The sequence below is a fragment of the Squalius cephalus genome (assembly GCF_949319135.1).
Source record: "Squalius cephalus genome assembly, chromosome: 12".
Lineage (NCBI taxonomy): Eukaryota > Metazoa > Chordata > Actinopteri > Cypriniformes > Leuciscidae > Squalius > Squalius cephalus.
This window is the reverse complement of record NC_137133.1, coordinates 5,137,556-5,163,384: the sequence shown is the minus strand read 5'-3', so window position 1 is coordinate 5,163,384 and position 25,829 is coordinate 5,137,556. Positions and strand designations below refer to the sequence as shown.

The 25,829-nt window shown below is 37.6% G+C and overlaps 2 protein-coding genes across 3 annotated transcripts in view; one reads left to right on the top strand and one right to left on the bottom strand.

Annotated features, from left to right (window-relative positions):
• Window positions 1-2,964: 2,964 nt before the first annotated feature.
• slc22a16 (solute carrier family 22 member 16) lies at window positions 2,965-14,519 on the top strand. Its single transcript, XM_079888501.1, has 9 exons — window positions 2,965-3,366; window positions 4,052-4,522; window positions 5,657-5,774; window positions 6,204-6,518; window positions 7,027-7,267; window positions 7,776-7,903; window positions 11,529-11,638; window positions 12,324-12,423; window positions 12,560-14,519. Exons 1-9 carry the CDS (start codon window positions 3,317-3,319, stop codon window positions 12,722-12,724), a joined length of 1,698 nt encoding a protein of 565 aa, XP_079744627.1. The 5' UTR covers window positions 2,965-3,316; the 3' UTR covers window positions 12,725-14,519.
• Window positions 14,520-21,581: 7,062 nt separating this feature from the next.
• The window catches only part of usta (uronyl 2-sulfotransferase a), a 71,246-nt gene continuing 66,998 nt past the window's right edge, over window positions 21,582-25,829 (bottom strand). For both annotated transcript variants that reach the window (XM_079887198.1, XM_079887197.1), the window contains exons 6-8: window positions 24,393-24,490; window positions 23,757-23,914; window positions 21,582-23,492 (exon numbers count right to left, since the gene is read on the bottom strand). In XM_079887198.1, the coding sequence (XP_079743324.1) occupies window positions 23,188-23,492; window positions 23,757-23,914; window positions 24,393-24,490 (561 nt within the window). In that variant the 3' untranslated portion in view covers window positions 21,582-23,187. The remainder of the gene's footprint in view (window positions 23,493-23,756; window positions 23,915-24,392; window positions 24,491-25,829) is intronic.

Genomic DNA, 25,829 nt, shown 5'->3' with positions numbered 1-25,829 from the left:
GGTGAGCTCGTGCAAATTGTAGCCTCTTTTTCCTATTTGTAGTGGAGATGAGTGGTACCCGGTGGGGTTTTCTTCTGTTGTAGCCCATCCGCCTCAAGGTTGTGCGTGTTGTGGCTTCACAAATGCTTTGCTGCATACCTCGGTTGTAACAAGTGGTTATTTCAGTCAAAGTTGCTCTTCTATCAGCTTGAATCAGTCGGCCCATTCTCCTCTGACCTCTAGCATCAACAAGGCATTTTCGCCCACAGGACTGCCGCATACTGGATGTTTTTCCCTTTTCACACCATTCTTTGTAAACCCTAGAAATGGTTGTGCGTGAAAATCCCAGTAACTGAGCAGATTGTGAAATACTCAGACCTGCCCGTCTGGCACCAACAACCATGCCACGCTCAAAATTGCTTAAATCACCTTTCTTTCCCATTCTGACATTCAGTTTGGAGTTCAGGAGATTGTCTTGACCAGGACCACACCCCTAAATGCATTGAAGCAACTGCCATGTGATTGGTTGATTAGATAATTGCATTAATGAGAAATTGAACTGGTGTTCCTAATAATCCTTTAGGTGAGTGTATGTTGGCCTATGTAAATTCATGTAGATTCACTGAGAATAAATATGACTTTCCAAGAGTCATTCAGAGTAGCTCTTAAAATTACTTACAGGACACATTTTTCAAATCAAAGCTGCCTATTTCTGTCATGCCTCCCTCAAAAACTGGATACCTTAATAAAAAGAGGCTGAGGCTAGTTACTTCTTCACTTGAAATTTCTCTAGATAAACCTTAAAGTGTTGGCTACAAAAAAAGCCTTTAAACATCTCTACCATTATCGTCCTAGAAAAAAGTTACTGAAGCCATGCACATGCATTCTGTGACAACATGTTTATAAATGTTTGTGCTAGGTTTAAAGCCGTGTTCATCGTTTACCGACAGCTATTGAGAAAAAAAGATTTTGTTATTTTAATTTGGAGGAAAAAATACAAAAATGATTCCAATCTACAGTGTGTGCAGAATTATTAGGCACGTTGATTTTCTGATCATATTTTATTTCCAGGAACATTTTGCCAATTCCAAACCATATCAATCTTAATAACTACTATTAATTTTGTATTTAATCATGTATAAGTGATATATAATTGTTCATGAAGGCTGGAAATGAAAAATGTCTTATTTTCAGGTGTGCAGAATTATTAGGCATGTTTTCTATTATAGATAAAATAAGCCAAAAAAGAGATTTAACAAAGACTGAAAAGTCAAAAATTATTAAATCCCCATGAGAAGAATGCAATACTAATGCAATACTAGAGATTGCAGTTAAGGCATGCCCATTGGACAGTGAAATGCTCATTGGGTCAGCAGGGTCAGACAAAAACAGGTGGAGAAGAAAAAACACATGTTAACTGCAAAAGAATGAAGAATTAAGGTGAAGAATTAAGTGTGAAACCATCAGGAACCCTTTAGTCTTCAGCGCCACCATTTTCCAGAACTGCAACCTACCTGGAGTCTCCAGAAGAGCAAGGTGTCAGGGTCTCAGAGACTTGGGTTAGGCAAAGAATCCTAAAAAATGACCCCCTCTTAATAAGAATCACAAGCTGAAGTGTAGTAAAATACATGAAGACTGTTTTTTTATAGGCTTTATAGACAGACAGATTGAGAGTGACTCTTGAAGGACCAGCACCACATCCTCTTCTACCACTGTTTGAAGAATTCATCTTCCAGAATACATTTTAATACGTTTTGGGAGTTAATTTTTAGTCCATCTCTGCAAAACGGACTTCAGGGTAGGAGATGGACTAAAAATAAACTCACAAAACGTATTAAAATGTATTCTGGAAGATGAATTCTTCAAACAGTGGTAGAAGAGGATGTGGTGCTGGTCCTTCAAGAGTCACTCTCAATCTGTCTGTCTATAAAGCCTATTAAAAAACAGTCTTCATGTATTTAACAACACTTCAGCTTGTGACTCTTAATAAGAGGGAGTCATTTTTTAGGATTCTTTGCCTAACCCAAGTCTCTGAGACCCTGACACCTTGCTCTTCTGGAGACTCCAGGTAGGTTGCAGTTCTGGAAAATGGTGGCGCTGAAGACTAAAGGGTTCCTGATGGTTTCACGCTTAATTCTTCACCTTAATTCTTCATTCTTTTGCAGTTAACATGTGTTTTTTCTTCTCCACCTGTTTTTGTCTGACCCTGCTGACCCAATGAGCATTTCACTGTCCAATGGTCATGCTTTAACTGCAATCTCTAGTATTGCATTAGTATTGCATTCTTCTCATGGGGATTTAATATTTTTGACTTTTCAGTCTTTGTTAAATCTCTTTTTTGGCTTATTTTTTCTATAATAGAAAACTTGCCTAATAATTCTGCACACCTGAAAATAAGACATTTTTCATTTCCAGCCTTCATGAACAATTATATATCACTTATAAATGATTAAATACAAAATTAATAGTAGTTATTAAGATTAATATGGTTTGGAATTGGCAAAAAGTTCCTGGGAATAAAATATGATCAGAAAATCAACGTGCCTAATAATTATGCACGGCCTGTAGATGATTTTGATGCACCGTGTATTTGAAACCAACATACAGTACAAAAAACACTGCTAAAGCACATTTGTGGAAAAACCATGCTAACTGAGATATAGCCCTTGTGACAACTAGCCCCGGTCTAATAAATGATTTATTAACAAAGGATGCACTGATTGATTGATTTACTCGTTGATTGAATTAACATTAGCTAGAGTAATGGTCTATTTGATTAACGTAACTCTTGTCTTTGGAGGATAAAATAAATAAATTAAAATAGCCTAAAGCGCGCACACACACTCACACGCACACACTTAAACTAGTGGACAATATGCAGCTGCTGACAAATTGAGTGGGCATGTTCACAACAGATTTCGCTTGGCATGTGTTAGGCTTCTACTAAGCTTAAATGATTTATTAATACCCATCTCACGTCACAAGGATATTTCCAGGGGCACCACAAAGTACCTTGTCGACTATTTAAACTCTGCATAACCTGACAAGAGTTATACGTACGATGGAAGTAAAAACAACACAGACACACTTGAAGCAAACGAAGCAATATGATCTAATGTCAGCAGTTATGGGCACTAATGGCTATTCTTCACTCTTCGGGGTGTCACATTACCAAATGTTACGCGAAACTTTTTGTTTTGATCGTTGTTTGCCTTGGAGTGGAAAGTTCCCCACTGAAACCGCCCCTCCTCCTACTACTAAGGATATAACATGTACAAATTGAAAAGAGTCAGAAGAGCCTTTCACACACTTGAGGATCAAGCTGCACAAGCTGAAAATGACCACCGGCGTGGAGCGACTATTCGACGAACTTGGACACTTTAAAAGGTAGCCATTTGTTCCCGAACGCTACATTGATAAGTCTTTTATGGGTATGGACACATATCTGTTAATATTCACACCAAATCACAGTTATATCATATGAATGATGTGGGATTTTAATTTTGTTGCCCTTTAATATAATCGCGTAAATGCTCGCGTGCGCTGTTGAAGACGTACACGAAAACCCAATTCTGTAAATAATGTTTACAATTATAAATTAAAAGTTTGCTTAGAATTATAATGTAGATACTTATTTTAAATTATTTACATTTACTTTAGGAGAAACTGTAGGGATTTTAGCCTATAAAAGTCAGTAGGCTACATAAGTTTTAAAATTGGCTATTGTAAAAAGAAAAAAAGAAAGAAAGAAAAAAGCCTATAATTAATAAGGTAATAAGTACATTAATGAAGAGATATTGTTAAACTGCATGTTAAACAGGATATCATAACTGTCAACCAGAGCAGCATTTTTTATTGTTAATTTAACAGCCACTGCATTGTGTCAAATATCATTGTAAACAGATTGGTATTGCCTGCATGTTAGTATTTGCACAAGCTGGCAGTGTTGTCCTTAAAATTACTATTGTTTATTGAATATCTGATGCATTATTGATAATCAATGATGTGTGCAGTGCACCTTGTCTTGTCACTCTTGCACGACTTCCAATTTATCCTTTTACTTTCCCTTCAGGTTTCAGGCATGTCTCTACTTTGCTGCTATTTTCCAGGCCATCTCCTGTGGAATACATTACCTGGCCTCGGTTTTCTTAGTTGAAACGCCTAAATTTCTTTGTGACACTCCAAATATCACAGACATTCTATATAGAAATCACTCATCAACCTCTCTGGCAGATATCTGGACTCACTACAAGCCAGGTGATGGGCCAGTGGTTGTACGGACAGCTAGAGGAGACCAGTGGGAACTTAGTCCTTGTTTAAAAGCGCTGCGGCTTGATGCCATCAATTTTCAATATGAGTTTTTTGGGAACAAGACTGTGGAGTCATGTGGTGGCTTTGTCTATGATCACACCGAGGTTGAGCAGAGCATCGTAACAGACTGGGACCTGGTGTGTGAGAAGGAATGGCTGGCGAAGCTTTCACAGCCAACGTTTATGCTGGGAGTTTTGGTTGGAGCTTTGGTGTTTGGGGATGTCGCAGACAGGTAAATTGTCTATTGCATCTTACTCACACACACACTTACAAACACACACTCAATATTAGTAAGGACCTCTCACAGACACAGTGGTTCTCATATTAACATAATTATATTTAATACACACCACCCCTAAACCTAACCTGCTTACATTATTAGATCAAACAAAGCATGATTTGGCATATGTATGAGTATTTCAAATAGCAAAGACCATTTCAATTCAAATGTCCTCACGAGTAGAGTTTTGACAATTTTCACTATATTTGTGAGGACATTTTCAAAAAATGCCAAAACTGCACATAGTCAAATGCATTCAGAGCAATGGAGGGACAAAAATTACAGATAAGCTAATGAGACAAATTATTACAGTGCAATACAGTTACCTTCATCAGGGCAGTGCATAAAAATTACCATAAGACTTGAGATGTGTTTGCAAGAACACAGCATGGCCAGCAGCACAAACAGGACTGATCTGTTATTTAGGACAGAAAAAGAGAGAAGGTTGAACATGCTACGGTACTACATTAAACTTGAACATTTAATATTGCAGCATGGTTTACAATTGGCAAATATTTGCTTCTGCAGTAAGAAAACTAAGAGCACAGAGAGCAGTACAGGATGTGAGATATGCAGACACAGCATGACTGCATAGAGACAGGATAGCACCGGTTCACCTTACAGAAACAGGGAATGAAAGTCGATTTCCATACTGGATACCACTGTATATTTGATCATGTTCATTTTACAGATTGGTCAAGGTTACACAAAAGTAGTAGCTCTAGGAACTGTTTTGCTCTAGGAACGATTAAACGAATGCATAGGAATGGAAACAAATGTGGAATGGTCAAAGGTGAAGTAATTGTGGTGTACATAAGTGAGAGATTTGCATGCAAAACAACCCATTGGTTTGCCTTGATATTGCAGTCGGCCTGTTTATCTTTAAACGGCTGTTCACACATAAATATCAAATTGTGAAGAGTGAATCTTACTTACATTAACTTGCAGCTGACAATAGTACAACCAATCTCTTTCATACCAGGTGTTTGGATATAAAGCTATTTTGTTGTCTGAAGCTTCCTAAAGTTTTCTGTAGATAATGAAAATCATGTTTAATATAAACACTTTTGCTTTCCCATTTTCCAGAATTGGTAGACGGCCCATTCTGATGGCTACCAGCTTGTGCCAGTTTATTTTTGGGGTGACTGTGGCCTTCACAGGAAACTACTACCTTTTTGTGGTGATGCGTTTCCTTCTTGCCATGGTAAATTGACTGGTCCATGTTCATAATACTTACATTCATGCATGCACATTCATGCTCATCACAGCTGAGAAGCTCCAGACATAAATGGCTGAAAGAATAAAAAATATTGTGAAAACTGACTCGAAAAGTCATTCTATTTTCATTAAATGAACACTTTATAAATTTTTTCCTTATTTCATTTAAATTGTAGTTAAGAACAAACAACAACTTCAGCCATGTTAAAAAAAGCATCAGCCTCTTGATTACCCGGCTGCTCAAAGCAGAAGTAAATCAATTATAAACGTTTCAACTGCTTTAAAACATCTCCTGGTCTCTGATGTTTTGATAAAGATATCAGGGTATTTATTTAGAATGATTGATTAGCTGTGTCTGATTAGAAGTGCCAGAAGCACCCTTAACCCAACTCCCTGTCTCTCTGTGTGTTGGCAGGTGTCGAGCGGGTATCTGGTTGTAGTCTTTGTGTATGTGACAGAGTTTACAGGGAATAAGGTGCGCACATGGACCTCTATGCATGTGCACGCTGCCTTTGCTGTGGGCATCATGGTAGTGGCTCTGGTAGGGTATCTTGTTCGTGTCTGGTGGATCTACCAGATCATCCTTACTCTCAGTACCTCTCCATTCTTGCTCTACTGCTGGAAGTTTCCAGAAACACCCTTCTACCTAATGGCTAAGGGGCGGTACAAAGAAGCCCAGGAGCTGCTGGACACTATGGCCTACTTCAATGGCCTGCCACCCACCCTTAAGGTAGACTCACTCTGACAACACTTGGAATTCCGTTCCTGCCATGAATTATACCCAGACATCTGGTCAAATTTTTCAGAATATACCAGAATATACTTTGATGTTAAACAGCATTACCCCACATTATCACGCACTGACTCCACGTTAAAATAAGGAAAATTGAAAGAAAAGTGACTTGCAAAAATAAAGAGGTTGCATGAATTGAAATGAAGTTTCAAAAGAAGCATTTTAAAACTCAAAGAAAAATAAATATCACAAAGCAATTGCTGTCATTGTTGCCAGCATTTGCGCGGATAGGGGCAAACCTAACACATTTTATCACATTATTTACATTTAGAAATGACTAACCTAGACCAAAACTAGGATCATAATGCTGAGATACTGTAAACTTTAGAATGAGATATTTTAGGTGCTTGATTGAAAGATTAGAACAGTTGTGGAAGGTAACGGATATGAGAGAAAGTGGTATTGTTAACAGCTTGTGTTTATTTGCATGTATCACTCATCTTAGGTGTCAGAGCTAACTTATGAACGTGATGGAGCGCTGTTAAAGGATAATAAGCAATCAGGCGGGATCGCAATGGAAGTCGAGAAGAGGCTAAGCATCCTGGATATGTTTGGAAGCTTGAAAATGGCTGGTCGCAGCGCCACCTGCTGGGCTATCTGGTTCATCGGAAGCTTGGGATACTATGTTTTCAGCCTGGGATCTGTCAACCTGGGAGGAAACCAGTATATCAACCTCTTCCTGGCTGGTAATGGACTGATGTGTGTTTATGTTTGTATGTGCTAGCATTTGTTCTCAAGAAGGTTTGGATGCTTTAAATGGAATAACTCGTGGTTTGTTTGTTTTCAGATCAGAATCATCGTTTATTCACCCTTATGTCATTCCAAACCTCAATCACATAATTTTTCCATGGAATGTAAGATAATAAACTGTTGGTTGACAATGAGTGTAGCTTTTAAGCTTGTCGGAAAAGCACCATAAAAGGATCATAAGACTGCTTTGTGCACTTGTCCTTAACTTGAAAGCAGTAATTGTAAAATTAAAATTTTGTACTTTTTGGGTGAGCTATTCTTTAAAGCCAAAAATAAGTTTAAATGAAAAATAGTATAAGAGATACAAAAACATGCAAACACATCTACTAGCATGATGCCTTATGTATTGCATTGCTGGATGTTGAGCATTTCCACTGAGTTACATGCAGTAGTACTGAAGTGAACAGCACTTAACTATCCTTTATTTGACTGTTTCTACTGTAGGTGCTGTTGAGATTCCGTCATACTTGATCGGCTGCTTTGCAATGGATCGGGTCGGCAGGAAGAAGACATGTGCCCCGGCCCTGCTGCTCGGTGGAGTAGCCTGCATGCTCATTATTGTGGTGCCCCAGGTATGAGATCACGTGTGTGTGTGTGTGTGTGTGTGTGTGTGTGTGTGTGTGTGTGTGTGTGTGTGTGTGTGTGTGTGTGAGAGCATCCATGTGATATATGCACACTGTGATATAGTAGTACACTGTTAAATTCACAATGAAATGGAAGTAGCAACAAACCTTACCTTCTGTATTGTGACATACAGTACAGCTAAGTGTAACAGATTCTATGTATATTGGTTCTATGTTGTTGATTGGATTTTGAGATGTGAGAGAGGCAGATGAATGCAAGCTTGCATGTGCAGGTTTGAGCGGACTAAATGATTGGAGAAGTCCTGAGTCACCAGAGAGAAGCCTGTCGTTTTCACTGGAATATTCAGTAATGAGATTTTGATTCGACATAAAAAAAAGAAACATACGCACAGATGAATCTTTGTTACAGTGTAATTATACAATTAAGTACTAAGTAATAGTAATTAACTACATGTACTTACTATATAATTAGGGTTAGGGTGAAGGTTTGGTTGCATGTAAATATGCATAATTGACTGTAATTACTATAGTAACTACATGTAAAATGTGTAACAGGGACACTGTAAAATAAAGCGTTACCAAATTATGTTACAATGAGATCAATAACGTGCACTTAGAAAATAGATTCATTTCATGCTGACATTTACATATGTTAGTTTAGGTTTTGATAAACTGTTAAATACATTTGCTATTGGGAAACAGGTAGTTTGATAAATGAAAGGAAGCATGAAATGTATTTAGAGTAAAGTATGTGTGTGTGTGTGTGAGAGAGAGAGAGAGAGTGAAATAGTTATATATTCTCTCTTTTCTAGGCTATGTATTTACTTTTCATAGCAGGGCCACAAAATTTTAAAATGAGTCATTCAAATTTCTAAAAATTGTGGAAAATATCAATCTGGCTAAATCAACTTGACAGCTGACCATAACTCGTGATTTTAAGTTGTTTTGATAGATCTAGAACCAATATGCAACAAGTTGCATCATCATCATATTGGAGAAACTGAGTGATTATTAAAATGAATGATTAACCCTGGCAAGAGAGGACATGTGTGTGTGTTTGCTTTTCGCATGGTAACTGGGGCAGCTGCGCATCAGTCTTTTTTTTTTGTTTGTAATTAACCTTTTTCCACCTGCTTTCTCAATTTCTTTCACTCTTCTTCCCTATAGTGCTTTAAACAGCAGTAATGCATTCACTGCATATGATCCAATCCATATGAATCAAGTTTTGATTTCTACCCAAGCACAAGAGACATTATATATATTTACTCTCAGTACATGTAACAGCTCCTCTGTTGATTCAGCTGACAACTGTATTTTTTTTTATTGTGATAGGTTGCATGTCTGTAATTATTATATTTTTGACTCTTTCGTGTGCTGAAGACACGTGAGTGTGTTTGTGAAACAATTGGTCACAGCATACACATCCCACTTCATTAACCAAAGAAAGTGACCGTGTAATTATTGCAACGAATTACTGCCAGCTTTATTGGTCTAGCAACAAGGTTTTAAGCACCATATATTCTATTTAGAAGATGTGAATGAAGCGCAAACGTTTTTGTCGATGATACCCCAGTTCTTCTTTTTTCCTCATTTTAATTTCTACTGTCTGGTCCCTAGACGCATTCACTTGTGATATGACAGTTGAACCTCATGAAACTCCCAAGTAGGATTTTGTTATTCCTTGTTTTTGTGATTGGTAAGAGCATCCACAGTGGTGCAGGTCATAACAAGCCCAAAACCTTATTGTGCATGTCAAACTTGTCTTGCTTGATTTTAATAATTAATAACAAGCTGCATGCTACAGATTGCTTCAATGCAGATATCCATATTGTTTTATCGCTGGTGTCACAAGACCTGCGTTTAACCATCTGTGCATGTGATTTATTAATTTTAACATGTCAGTATGTTTTCCTCTCTCTGTGCTGTAGTTGGTTTCAAGTGTCAACTGGACAACTTTACCCTTCTGGTCAGTGCCAAACTTCAGTTTAACTTAAAATAAGTGGCTTGAATTATAGATCTGCAGGTGTAAGATAGACTTCTCGGCTTCTCGAGAGTAATACATGTATGCACATGCCTTGTATGTCAGTTTAGCAATGCTGTTGGATGAACGGTTAAAAAAGTAAAAATGTTTCAGTTGCTACTTCAGTAAATGCCATGCTCACACATAACTGAATCAGAATCAAGACATTTTACTGCTATTAACCCTCATGGTTGTTAAACGTTGCAATTTATAACAATAGTGTCTAAAAAGATTAGCTTATTCACAAAACGTTGCACTATTAGTATACATATCAGCGACTCTTTTTAGCTTACATTAATCCACCAGTAGGTGGCGGAAAGTTACAGTACACTTTATGAGAGAGTCATCATTTAACCGATTCGTTCCAAACACTGGCTACAGTATGTCCGATTATCGCCTACTCTTAACTTGAGTTGGTAATTGTTTTTAAGTAGTTACTTCACAATTATTAAAAAAGTATGTTCTAATGAATGTGTGTAGTATGAAAATTTGCTACCAGCTTCACTACCTTTTATGGACTCATGGGATAGTAAAGTGTCCATTGAGAAAAGTAGGATATCCAGGTACTTTTCGCCAACTGTTATGAATATTGTGAATTTAGAAATGCTACTCATGTCACCTTACTATAGTAAGGAAGTATGCGCTTTTTACATTTCGTCTACATCGAACGCACATGACACCCTTTAGCGTCAATATGAGACGCAGATAGATATGGGCCAGAAGGCGCCTCCTAGTGGTCTAACCCTAACCCTACCCCAGACCTAAACCTACCCATAACCGAACAAAGCTCTGTGCGTGTCATATTGACGCTAAAGGGTGCCATGTGCGTTCGATGTAGACGAAATTTCAAAAGCGCCAGTATATGATGCCCTAGGATGAGAATGCGTTGCATATTCAGATACAGTCACTGATTTATTTAGAACGCAACAAGAGGAGTGAAGTATTGAATCGTTTTTTTTTTGTTTTTTTTTACCAAAAATGAATTCTGATACTACTTCATATGATATAATTTTTGTTGGCTAAGCCAAAAATAGATTAAGTAACTGGCAATATTATGTTAATATTACCTTATTGTTCACTGAACTGTAAGAATCACAATCGTGCTGTCAGTCTGAATATCAACATACAGCAGCACCCATTCATATATTATGTATTGATGAAAAATTCAGGTCACACAAATGGAGCAATATGAATGATAGAAATGAAAGGATGCAAGTAAAACATGGAGTGCATTTCTCAGTCAGTCTCCAAACTGGTCACTGAAAGCACTATGAAGAATGCGTTAGTGGGATGATATTCCATCAGGATCACGTCATCCCTCATAACTAATAGCTGCACTGCTGACACACTGAAATGGCCCAGTGTGGCGTGAGTACAGCCACCGTTGCTCCAAAAATGTATAAATAGACCTGTCATCTAAGTGGCTGTTTATACATATGGCAGCTGCCTGCTTCTGAGAGGGGATGTGTCTTGGGGACGTTTAGATTTCGTGAGCCCTATGACCTGCTACTGGCAACCACTTTCAACAGCTGATGAATAAAACATTGTTGCTGATAAATATAATTTCACTGTGTTTCTCTCTCTTTGTTTCAGGATATCGAGGTGTTGGCTATAGTCCTAAGTATGACAGGGAAATTCGCCATTGCCATTGCATTCGGCCTGATTTACTTGTACACCTGTGAGCTTTACCCCACAACTATCAGGTATTTGTTGTATTAATACGCTAAAAGTCTAGATTGTCCACACTAATGACTAGAATACACTGCATGACTTTTAAAATCTGAACAGATCATAAACTTGTTAGCGAGAAACTCTGCACTGAACAACCAGACTTTTTTAGGACACAACAAACTCACACAAAAACATGCATTTGACAAAGCAATGACAAATTAAATCAATGTGTTCTAAAATCAGCTCAAAACATAAAAAAAAAAAAGTGTCTGTTCACATCATACATAATTTTTTTTTTTTTTTAACTGCCCAAAATCTGCAGACTGGCTCTGACTTTCAGCGACTAGCGTTGACTTGCCCAGACTGCAAAGAAACTGTGTATTCCAGCCTTTAGGCTGCCTATCACTAACTACCTCACGACACACACTGTCTGCAATAGATATGTTACTGTAGCATAAAACACTCTGATGCATTACAATATCATAATTGGACTTGATTAAACTGCACCAACAGTTCAATCTCTCTGATGTAGTTCGTTTCACTTTTATCCAGTATCGCTAATTTTCAATAACAATATTTATAATGTTCCAATATAAATCTAGTAACAATATATTTCATCAGTTTCTGAAGTTCACTGCACAGTAGGATGATTGCAACATGCTTTCCAGTGATTATTTGTATAGACACTATATTTAATAACAGACACTGGTCCGGCAGGTCTCTGGCTGTAGGCAGTGGTAGCATGATGTGTCGGGTGGGAAGTGTAGTGGCTCCTTTCTGCGTTTACCTCGCTGACATCTGGATCTATCTGCCTCAGGTATGTAACCGCAATCAAAAACCTTCTTGTGGTCAGTTGTGTAAGACTCTAGAACTGAAGCATGATACAACATGAACGTACATTTTCTGGAGTGAGCAGTGCTGCAGTAACTTCTGCTCTCTCTCTGATTCTGTAGCTCATTGTGGGAATTCTGGCTTTCATCATCGGGATCCTGACCATGTTTCTTCCAGAGACTCTAGGACAGCCCCTCACCTCGACTTTGAAAGAAGCTGAAGCTCTGGGCTCCAAGCCCAAAACAAAGAATCCTCCAGTGGATGCACTAGAGATGAACCAAATATGAAAGCATAAATCCATTTTCACACAGGATTCCTGAAAGTGCCTTTACTGACTGACAACATACTCCAATATGAATAAGACATCAAATATTTTTTGACGTGTGCTACAATTTTTTATTTTTTGTAGGCATTTGTGGGTAGATGAGGCTGTGTTGTGTGTGAATGAGTTTGGATAATTACTGAAAATATTGGTGGTATATTTGATTGTGAATGTTTTGTAATTAAGTATTATCTTAATTTTACCGAAGTAAGAGCTCGGACCTCATTTATCTAAACTGCTAAGTATTACATTTTTGCATTTCAGTCCAAACCACTTACGCACAGACGCTTAAGGTGCTGTCACATTAGTGAAATTGTAGCAGATTTTTCCACTGTCTATGTAGTGATGTATGAAGCACAGCTTACACAAGCCAAGAATCCATGATCAACTTGAACCCGTAGCGAAATTCTTGTGGATTCCTATTGAAATGATTGGATTTCACTTAATCACCTAAAAGTAAATGTGGCTGCACCTTTCTAAAACATCTATTTGCATTTCCTAAATGGTTTGAATTTAAGAAATGGAAATTTAGTTTTGACTCTACAAATGTGAACATAGTTAAATGATGAACATTTCAATGCACTAATGAGTTATGGATCTTAAACTCCATCTGTTTATTGACTGTATTAGCAAAACTCAGCTGTAGTGGACAAGGAAAACGCTTGTTCATTATCAGTTAATGGTGTGATGAGTTTCTATGCATGTTGAATTGAAAGATAGACCTTGTTTTGTATGAAGCCGTTTTTTACACAATTGCATCTCAGGGTTTAGCTTCAAATCTATCAGTATTGTTCATAGTAAACTGTGACTGTACTTTATAATACTTCAGAACTTTATGTTTATGTTTACTCTTCCTGTCCTGTTATCCCTCACTTTGCTTGACATGAGGAATGTATTGTTTAGAAGAGTTTATTAGTAATATTAAAGGGTTCACCCAAAAATGATCACTCTTCTACCAGAACTAGAATCGCATGGCCGTCACCGGAATCCAGTGATTTTAGTTTATAAAGTTATAAATATGGATTTTTTTATTAAATTTTTTACAAAAATGCATCGCTTCGCTTCAGAAGGCCTTTATTAACCCACTGGAGCCATATGGATTATGATGGATGGATGTGCTTTTTGAAGCTTCAAAACCTCTATTCACTCCCATTATAAAGCTGGGAAGAGCCAGGATATTTTTTTAATATAACTCAAGATTTCTTTACAATTATGGGATAATTTAAATTTTTGGGTGAACTAACCCTTTAAGTAAATATTTATTAGTATTATGTGCTAAAATATTTTTTGTAAAGTCTTGACTTAAGGATTTGATTATTTGTAATACAGCTATCTTTTTCTCTTCAAAGACTCCATAGACTTTATAAAATTTTCCTTGAGCTCTTGAATCTTTTGTGTGTTTTTGGACCAAAAAAGCAGGGATAGTAGATTCTTACTAGTCATGTGCAGTTGTTATAGCAACACATTTGTCTAAAGAATGTCACATTAATAAATAAGATATTGTGTCTAAAATAATCATTTTATTTTGGTTTCATTAAAATTATTATATTGGCGATTTAAGTACATACTAAATGGCCTGTCATTTCCAGAGAACAGCACAAAGTGAATGTACTCATGGAAAAGGTGGGAAATATTTTCCAGGTTAGTCTGCATAAGGCAAGCGTCTCTGATTGGCTGTGGCAGAGGGGAGGAGGCCCAGGACAAATTGTGTACAGCCAGCTCTTATAAAAAAACAAATAAATCACATAACAGTGAATTGTTCAATCAGAGGTTCTGAATTTATACAAAGGAACTTTTGTGTGTTCATTTATTTATGGCCTCTTTTGGACATTCGCATTAGCACCTTTTTGTTTTGTGTATATTGGACGACTACTGTCAGCACAAAAATATTTTCACAAAATAATCTCCATTGCGATTTAACATTCCAAGTGGGCCTCCTACTTTACACATCCTACACAACAAATTCACCCACGCATTAATTGTGGTGCAGACTTTCTGCATTTCCACCTTCTGCTCACTGTATAAGTCTTTTTACAGGGGTGCCTTTATAAGACATGGGCTTTTACTCATTCGACAGCTTCTGAATGTTTTTTTATTTTTTACGTTTTAAATCATCTTCAAAAACCGCCGGGGGTTCACATTGTACCCCGATTGTTTATGTGAGGTTTGGGATATCAGTGCTGGCCTACAAACACAAACAGAAATGATCCTTTGTGGACAGGGCCAGCTGGACAATGCACTTTGACCCTGCTATGAAACCAAACTAATCACGAACACACGTACCCGCACTGATGCCTATTTCAAAACAAACCATACAGAGATCAAAAAAAGGTACATTAAACACACACTGGGACTAACACTTAACAAATTAAGTGTTAGTACGTTAGAAACAAGGTACTGTAATGACTGAATATAACAGAAACTACAACAGCTAAATCTTTACAGTAAAATCCTTCTGTTTAAAATGAAGTATCCTTTGGAATACATGTCTGATAGTAAAAATGCCATGGTAATGCTCATGCAGCTAAACCATAACTATTATTAAGATGCTTTATCAAGTGCTCACAGCAAACCCCTATCAAAAACAATAAAGCTGCTGAGGGTTTCCTGAAGCAAGGACTCCCACTTCTGTTGAACTTGGGGAAATACACCTTGGCCTACTATGGTACATTCATGCAAACAGTGTCTCAAACTTATCAGAGCACTTGCTTATCTTTTACATACAGTTGACAGACAAAATAAAAAAGATTGTTCATGACAAACATCCATGAACTTCAATTTCATTAAGATTCAAGGTTCTTTTCAAATAAAAAAAAAAAGACTTGCAAGTAGGCTATAAAAATGACAAATATTTGAATTATAAAAATGTGGTTTAAAATAGTTTTAGACAAAGTATAACATGCCACACTCTCAACCCACAGGACAAGATTTTGATTAATTGAGTGACTCGATACTTTTAAATCAGTTCAACAAAAAGGTTCGTTTACGTCTATGCTTCGTTACGCCAGTAGGTGGTGCGTCACTGTGCGACGAAGGCTCATTCAAATGCGGCCGTTTTCTCATTTCCTGTTGTATTCCCATGGGATACAACAGGTGGATCCTACCCGGCTTAGCCAACCCAGACAATGTCTCATAAGGGGAGAAGTTCCACTCTCAGTAAACTTCCGGCTTCTGAACTGGCTGCAGTTCCACTCTGGTTCCATATGAGGGCGCTCACAGGACGAGTGCAGAATGAATGGAGGTCTATGGCGCTATACCCCTCAAAATCCACTTTTCTCAGGATATAATTTTTTGTCTAGTAATTTGAATGTTGTATTCGAAAGGAGATACAAAGAAATTACACATTACTGGGTGTTAGATTTTTTTAGAGTATTTGCTTTAAAAAGTATTTTAAAGTGTCAGTGACGTCATACGCATCGTACGACCAGAGATACTGCTTTACGGCAATCCCTTAGTCTCACTTTGGTGCTTTCGCGCTCTGCACTTTCTTTTCTCTCGAGGCATCGACAACACAGCTGACACAGGTAAATACACGTGCTAGACGAGTTTTTGTTTTGTTGTTTTAAAAGACCATGCCGAAAACACACACACGATACCATTAAGCGGTATCTCTGGTCGTAATCAGTCCTTCACTGACCAGTCAGCGTTCATTAGCAGAATGCTAGCGTGTTATGGGCAACAACAACTCAACCTGTAAGAAATCGAAAGGACATAAGTACTCGTTCATTCAACTTTCGACCTATAACCCATGTTGAACTTGCAAAACCTACAATCAAATCTGAGATTTCTCAACGGCAATCGGGTGAAAGAGACAAATTTAGCCGTCTAGCCCCATAGACTCCCATTCATTTTGCACTCATGGGCGATCGCCCCCAGTGGAACTCTGGTGGAACTACAACCAAAATTCGGTACAATAGGACTTAAAGGGATACTTCACCTCTGGGAAGATGAATGTGTATTTAAAATAGGTCATTTAAGTAGAAGAAATGTGAAGAAATTTTTGAATTTGGAGCTTTCTAGACTGAGAAAAGCCAGAAAATGTATTTTTGGCTTATGTGGATGAAAGACAACAACTCCCAGAATGCACTTGCTTCGCTGCCTTAGGAGGCCACGCCTACCGGTAAGAGTGCGCAGTTGAAAACAACAAGGCTTAGCCTACGTGATGAGTTTGCCAGGGATCTCTAGAGATCGCCCAAAATGTCCGGGATTCGGCTTTTGCGTTCTACAGTCGCCATTCATCATGTTTACTGTGGCGAGCAGGACGAGGCTGACGGCCGCGGGAGAACGGCGCGAGGCCGGTTGTGTCATTACTGTGACGCGCCGGGTCTCGCATCTCTCACGGAGGAGCGGGAATTTTCTTAGCAAGGGTAAAACGCACATCAAACGATCACTTGTTTAGCGTTCATGTAAACACTACATTCAGATTCACCAATCGGAATGAATTCAGTTAGATTGAAACAAAAGGTGAGCTGCATGTAAACAATGAATGGCGACTGCAGAAAGCAAAAGCCGAATCCCGGACATTTTGAACGATCTCGCCCGCCGGACCGGGAAGTCCGGGAAAAGGAGGATGGTTTTCCCTACTTACTCAGCTTTCTCCTACTATTCAGCTTTCTCCACAGAACAAGAGCCTGCAAGCTTAGCTTCCAAAGAAAGACGGCTGACACTGTGTACATTCTGTGAGTGAGATCCCACCTCCTATGGGCGGGCTGAAAACATGCGGAACAACGCCATCTACTGGCTGTAGTCTTTAGCCTCTGGCCAGAAAATCCTCCGATGACGCAAAATGACGATTTTTGCGTCATCGGAGGATTTTTTCCAGACAAAAAATACATAAATCTCTCCTCTCAGGGGGATATGAGGGTGGAAAGTACACTCTAAAAACTGCTGGGTTAAAAAATAACCCAACCTTAACCACACCGCTGGGTCACTATTGGACAGAACACGCGCTGGGTTGGTTTGACCCAAGTGCTGGGTTTTACCATTTAACCCATATTTCTGGGTCATTCATTTGACTCAACCAGTGGGTGAAATTAACCCTCTTGCTGGGTTAAGTCTTACTCATGTGCTGGGTTATTTCTTGTCTCATTGCCTTAATAAAATTAGTAACAAATATTTGTTATATTACGAATGTAAAATAATTATTATCTCTGTAATACAATAAACCAGAGAGGCCACAGTATATGTGATTTCAATCTCATTTAATTTTTTTTAAATTTTATACATTTCTTTAATACTTTTCGTTATTGAATACAAATGTTAATCAATGTCAAAGGTCTGACATGTCCCCCTCATTTCATCTCTGAGGCACAGAATGTGCAGCAATTCACCAGTCATCTCATTTTGTAAATATTCAACCATGTTGGTCCTCACCTGTTGATTACACAAGTCAAGTAGAGTCATCTTTAATTATATAGCACTTTTTACAATACAGATTGTATCAAAGCAGCTTCACAGTAATACTGTAACATGAAAATAATACAACAAAGTTTGTTTCTAGATGAAAAATTGCGTCATTGTCCACCTTAAGGCAAATCAATAATATTGTTGAATATTAAATGTCCCCAACTAAGCAAGCCAAAAGCCAAGGCAACAGTGGCAAGGAACCAAAACTCCATCAGGAGACAGAATGGAGAAAAAAACCTTGGGAGAAACCAGGCTCAGTCGTTCAGTTCTCCTCTGGCCATCGAGCGAACAGTGTATGATTATGATTCAGGCAGCATTACAGGTCAGAGGTCAGATTGAATAAGAAAATTCAGAATATTTATCCAGTTCCATCTGGTTGGAAGTCGGAGTCATCACACCGGTATGGAGACGAGTTTGTTGAGGATTAGTCGTGTCGATGAGGCCTTCACAGGGCTGATGAGGCAGGCCCTTCAGGGATGCATAATGGATGGGTCCAGGCGCAGGTCCACCTTCTGATCTGGATATGGCCTGGATCCGGCTGACTTCAGTAAACTTTAGAATGAACAGAAAGACAAAAATTAGCATAGATGCCATTCTTCTTATTAAATAATGAGTAGGCTACATCAGGTGTTATAGGAAAGTGTCCCTGGTTCCGGCTGACCTATGCAGCCTAATAATCATTTAACTGATTTGAATAATAGAAATGTATAATGTTCTATATGAATGCCAGGTAAAATATATGCGTTTTAGTTTAGATTTAAACTGACAGAGTGTGTCTGCTTCCCAGACAATCACTTAGAGTTTTGCAATAAAACTGACATGCAAGTTAAGTTTTTTTTTGTGGAAGTATCAATTTATTATTGAATATGCAATTAAAATATTGCAAACATTAAATGACCAAATGTGAAAAACAAACAAAATGTGTATTCAGTATTTGCAAACTGAATTATAGTAATAGTAATAAAAGAGTAATTTGGACAAATATTATCAACATTAAGGCATTCAAATAAAACATTACTTTATTAAAAGTAAAATATTACTGTAATGTTGATAGTGTCTTTAACGTTAAAACTCACAAACCCACAAAGCTGCTCGGTAATCTCCTGACTGGCGCTGATGATCGCCTCGTTTAGATGTTACACACAATAAAATACTTCGGGTAGGCTATCATGTAAGTTTGCATTTTTTAAGTTTTAAATATTGACGATCATTCGTTCAACTAAACGGGTATAATTTTCTTCTCAAAACTAACGCCTGTCCATTTATTTCTCCTTTCCTCAGTCGCTGTATATAAAGATTGCAAGTCATATCCTACATAAAAACTAGGCTATATCAAGCTCTTGAAAGCCTTTTTTTGGCAGAAACGATGGTTCGAGACATTACAGAAAACACACGCAGACTGTGCTGGAACTTACCTCAGTCACTTCTTCTGACGAGTATTTCTAAAACTACGCCAGCAGACTTTTCACTCACAACTCACTAGCTAGCCTAACGTACATTAGAGACTCATTTCCCGCTGATTTTACGTGCGAGCCCTGTGAGGAAAGTGCGCGTATGGATTTCATACAAAACGCTTATCTCACTTTTAAATACGCAACGTCCACAATGAATAGGCCTACGATAATTACACGATGAATTTAGAATTTAGACTGCATATTTCAAAAAGGCTGCTGATATAGCTGGTTTAATTTCAACTAAGGATTTAACGTGGCATTTTGTCAAAAAATTCTAACCGGCTAGCTGTGGCTATTTAATGTTTCACAGAAATAAATAGTTACCCCTCACACTTCCATATCAAAGACTGTATGTTGAACAGTGAAATTAGCTTGCTGCTACCACCACAACTTATTAAAAATATAGGTAAACATTCATATTAACTTACCATAAAACACTGCCTGCTCCGAGTGGCGTGCTCCTCGAGTCAGAAGTGAAGAATCCAGAAAGTTCCGCAAAGAATGAAAAAAGTAACCAGTTGCTGGGTCAAAATAACCCAACCAGCGGTTTATTTGTGAATGACCCCCTTACAACTCATTTGACCCAGCATGATCAACCCAATAATGTGTTTACAGTACCCCAAACAGCCCAACTTTTTGACCCAGCACAATCAACCCAACAATTTGTTTACAGAAACAACCCAGCATTTTTTTGAGTGTACGGTAATTCGAAAATACTACAGGTTTTCTACTAATACAAAGCTTAATGCTAAATCCTGAAGTAACCCTTTAATAGGGAGTGGCCAGGCTCTCCGTAGACCCCATGAATTCATTGCCGAATAGGGTATATGTCGAACGTCGCATGACGAAACCGGAAACCTGGTCTCATCGCATCCGCTTGTCATAGAAAGTGTTAACAGCCGTATGAACTGACGCCGATATCTATGGAATTTTAAGGTAATCAGCTAACCTACCTATCTCACTTTGTTATTGGCGTTTTATTCTATTTAAATATCTAAACGTTAGTGTGAAGATTTTTTTTTTTTTTACTTTTAAATATCGATCTTCACATGCGAGGGACATTGGTTATGATCATCTTTGCTCGCTCCTTTTAAGTTATCTTGAGTAAAACAGTAAAAAAATGCAAGAAGCACATACAAAAGACCTGAACCGGAAGCGATGCGTTCTGTTTTCCGGTTTCGTAATGCGACGTTCGACATATACCCTATTACATTTTTTAATGCAAGTATTGGGTTTCAACTTACAAATGAATAATGATACAAATGTAAAATACATGATTACAAATAAAATGAATAATAAAAAACTTTAAAGCTGTTCAAATGTTGACATATATGCAATTATACTCTTATTATATACATAAATGGACCATGGTGAACATGTTAAGACAGTTTGTAAACCCTGTTTTTTTGTTGTTGCTTCAGACAGTTTAATATAACTTTCAAAAGAGTCTAGAAACGTTACGGTCCCTCATTAACGGCAGTTGTGACAGTTGCTAGGCGACAAGAATAGTCCTCGATAGGCTAGACCTGACCAACCCATTTAACCGACCATCGCGGCCTTCGAAAGGCGTGGACTTTGTAGTCGGAGTCTTTCTAAGGATGCAGCCTTTGAATTGGGACACAGCCAATGAAATGTATATTCACAGCGACCACTCAAATGCTATTTGCTCGCTCTATTGTCAGTCAGTGAAACAAATGCTTCAGTGAATGAAATAAATGAGTGCAAATAATCGCACGAAAATGACCCAGCGATGTTCTTATTTATGCCTAGGTCTGATGATTTGTTCACGAACAAAACACCATGTTTTAAATAAATAGTAATCAATCCTTATACAAAAATAAAATTAATAAAAAAGAACAAATTTAAACAATTTATCATCATAAAATAAGAAATAATTATTTGTATGCACAGATTATTAAATATTTTCATTCAGCATATGAAGAAGTCCTACAAACAACAAATGCTGTTAAAATGCTTTTATTTTGAGTGTTTTCCCAGTAAAGGTGCAGTTAATTTGTAATGTTAGCCATTTTCATTCACTTTGGGTATTCAAAACAATAGCCACTCCAGCAGTCCTTAAGTAACCTTTAGCTATCAGATGCTTTAATATTTGCCAGCTGTTAGATGTCAAAAAACAAAAATATATCTGCTGTTTTTTTTCTTCCTGAGATTCATACATGGAATGCAAAAAATACTGCACAATAAATTAAACAATATAAAATCCACATTGAACACAAAACAAGTAGGCATACACAAGTGTATACTTATCTGGCAAGTATAAGAGGAACGTGTTAAATTCTGTGAGAGCTTGTAGCTATGGCATCTATTTAGTCATGTATTAATCATTTCACTTTATCAATATAGTTGAACAGAAATGCTCCATGAGTCTGACCTGTAATGAATATAAGTGGACCATTCTTTAGTTAAAACACACTAGGAACAGGTGTTGATCTGTGGGGCAGTATAATAATGATTTAGAAATATATGGGTTTAAAATGCAATTTTTTTAAAACTCAAATTTGCACAAATTTTCACGTTTAAATTTTTGTCCTGTTGTCAAACTTGTTTTCCTATGAGCCGTCTGATCATAGTTTAAATGTAATTAGCTGGTTATTGCTTGATATCCCAGTAGTTTAACAATATATTGTACACTGCTGAGCAATACAGACTAGGATAAAATTGTATAGCTGCTTTTTAATTTTTGGGTGAAGAATTACCTGTACTTCAGGTGTGCTTAGCACATCATGTGCCAAATGGGACTTAGGAGCCCGATTTTATGCAACGACTGAACTCAACAGATGACACTCTGTCAAAGGCGAACAAAATGTTTAACATCCACATTGAACATTTTAGATGAACAGTGTGCTGCATTTTACATCTTGCAGACATTCAAAAGTGTTTGATTTATTGTACAACCACTTACATGTACAATATAAAAATAACCTTTCAAAAAGACTAGCACTGAAGGTCTGGCACAGAGTTGCAGCAGGTTTCTAAAACCAGAGGAAGTGAGTGATGAGATGATCAGATCTGATTGGTGGTTTGAGTTGTTTATTTTGATTACAACTATATCGTGCAGTAATCCTTTTCAATTTTTTTCACAGGTTTGGCACTTTGTTGTGATCTTCACTTGCCTCTATTGCGTAGTCTGAATGTGTTTGCGTGTGAAAGTGTGGGTTGAGTCAGAGGTCACCCAGGTTCCAGGTGCCTAAAAACTTCCACAGCATCTCATTCTGCTATACCACAATTAGTTCTTCCCTCCATTTTGACAATCCAACAACATCCCTGTAATTCCAATCGTGTATCATCTCACCAGGAAATGACCACAACCAACTGCTCAATTTCATAAACATGAACAAAATCGTTGTCATAATTGTTAGTTCCTTAAATAACTATTCAGACCCTTCTGTGCTCCTCTTGAGAGTGTCTTGAAGGGCCGTCCCGTTAAAAACACGGGGATCACTATTACACACCCAATTTTTGCCTGGGAATGTCGACTACCTCCTGATTGGACATAGACATCAAGCTTATGAGATCTCTGCCATGCCAACACCTCAATGGCTAATATTCAAGGTTGAACCATCCAGATGTTGGCATCCTCTTGCCCCATGTCCTCCTCTTCCTCCTCTTCCTCCTCCTCTTCCAAAGGTTCTTGGGTCCTGAGGGCAAGCTCACGGAGGAAGTCAGGTTCATGAGCTGAGTTCTGGGAGGCGGACTTGAGGCCGATCTTCTTCTTGGTTAAATGGAACTGGTCACGAATGAAGTTGTAAAAGTCGTACTCGTACTTCATCCTTTGGTAAAGCACCTGCAAGGCCTCTATAGTCGGCATGTGCTTCTTCACTGTGCCTGTAAGGTTTCCCATCTTCCAGAATGCTGCAGAGAAATCAGATTTACAAAAGTATGAGCCACAGAGAAATCTACAGTATGCGATTCAAAATAATTTAGCACATCAGTTTTAAGATGAGTTTAATTTTCCAAAACCTCCTCAGAAGATTTAAATACTGTTTTTAATTTTCTCCTTACCTCACCAGGTTTAAAAATGCTCTTTCATTTTTATTCATATTTGCATTAGCATTCATTTTTTTAAATGTTTTATTTAATTTCTTACACAATTCAAAGCAATTGAATAAAACATACTTGGACTCTTGTAGATGCTTAGGACATCACTAAAGTAGTGAGGTAGGAGTCTCTCCAGCAGGAGCAATACATCCTCCAGCTCTTCCAGAATCCCAACAAGTAGGAAGTTCTCTATAACGTTTTGTTTGGCCCTCTCCAAAGCCCAAACTCCAGGCTCTCTGTAGCAGACAATGAAAAATTACATGATAAACATCCAAATATTTCAGTTTGCTTAACTGAAGAGATTCTTTGTGAAAACAGAAACCCGTGTGACGCTCATTCTTCAGCGAAACACAAAAAAGAAGAAACCTTGAAGATTTTTGGTAACCAAATAGTTTCGGTTCCCACTGACTTCCATTGTATTTTTGATACAACAGAGGTCAATATAGGGAACTGAAACTGTTTGGTTACCACCAACATTCTTCAAAATATGCTCTTTTGTTGTTTCACAGATTGCAGCAGAAAGAAAATCATGGAGGTTTTGAACAACTAGTCGATGAGTGAAATTGCAGAGTAGTAATAAAATCTGCATGATTAAAAAACAGCTATTTAACTCGATAATCATTATATATAGCAATACACATGCTTATATACAGTAAATGAATTATAAAACACTAACTCATCAACGTTTATACCCAAATGATGGGTCATAATTACCTGCACTGAGGGTGTTGTCCACAAAAGTATGGAACAATGTAAAAAAGGCGTGGGTTGGAGCACTCTGGGTAGTTCTCCATGATGCAAACGTTAATGTCCTGCAGTGGAGACATGGGGAAATAAGTCAGACTGACAGAGCTACAGCCAAAAAGAAAGCAGCACATTGAACAAAAAAAAATTGGCAAACGGAGCAAAAATTCGAAATGTGCTTAAAAATCATAGACATGCTCATTTTCACTGGACTATATGCTTTAATACTGTAGCAGCCCCATCCAAAGTAGCACTAATCAATTCTAGTGAACACTAGAACTGTTCTACACTACATAACTACTAGGGCTGGGTATCGATTCAGATTTTACAAATCGATTCGATTTCGATTCTCAAGCTCTCAATTCGATTCGATTTCGATTCTCGATTCGATTTTCGATTTTGATTCTAAATTCGATTTCGATTCCACTCAATGAATAGCCTATATATTTAATACAAATCCTATATTTATAAAAAAAAAAAGAAAAAAAGAAAGTAAAGTGAACATAAGTTTGGAAGTGGTTAATTAATAAAAAGAAATTAAGAGCTACCAACCTGTATATTAAACTCTATTTATTTTAAGTACACTTGGGTACATTAAAACAGAACCCAACTCTATATTTCAAATGCATACAATAAATAGACAGGATTTTGATGCAAGATGAAAAATTGATGCTGAAAATTGGACAAGTCAGACCAGTCGCATGCCTTGATCAAACAGGTTAAAAATCCTCATATAAACCCATAAAAAAAAAAAAACTTGCATATATTTTATCTGTCTAGGTAGGACATATAGGCCTACAGAAATTGAATAAAGTTATAAAACAGTCTGCGATGCATTAATTCTAAAGTATATATAGACTAAATAACTTTTGTAACTTTAATAAGGATTAGTCAAGAGCAGTGAGTATTTTTATCTGTTCCCTTTGTTCTTTGATTAACTTTAACGACAGAGATAATTAGTGGCTACTGTGTACTGTCCCTTTAAGAGACCAACCGCTGCTAACAGAGACGCGGATCTCACACGCGCCTCATCATTCACGTTCATCATAAGACTGCTCTTATGTTATGAAGATACTCGACAAAAAGACATTTTGGCATAATTGTGTGTGTTATTGTTCGTTTAAGCACGAAAGAGAACTGTATATTCTGGGCTGTCTTGTGCGCACGCACGATATCAGCGCGAGTCTTTCTGTGTGTCACAGGACATTCACGTCATTGCGTAGGCTTGACATCGCGATTGCGATATGATTAATTGTGCAGCACTAGTTGAGGTTATTTTATAATTAAGATGAAACAAACATAAAATCTCACAGCATTAGCTATAAAATGGAGTTTGCAAGCCTATGAACAGTGGAGGAAAACTAATACTGGCTTTTGGGTAATAGATAAATAAATATGGAAAAAAAT

Excerpts from the sequence above, each read along its gene's own strand:
- slc22a16 (XM_079888501.1), top strand. The coding sequence starts at position 3,317 with ATGACCACCGGCGTGGAGCGACTATTCGACGAACTTGGACACTTTAAA. Across the intron at positions 3,367-4,051 it reads GAACTTGGACACTTTAAAAG|GTTTCAGGCATGTCTCTACT; the intron begins GTAGCCATTTGT and ends CTTTCCCTTCAG. Across the intron at positions 7,268-7,775 it reads TATCAACCTCTTCCTGGCTG|GTGCTGTTGAGATTCCGTCA; the intron begins GTAATGGACTGA and ends TTTCTACTGTAG.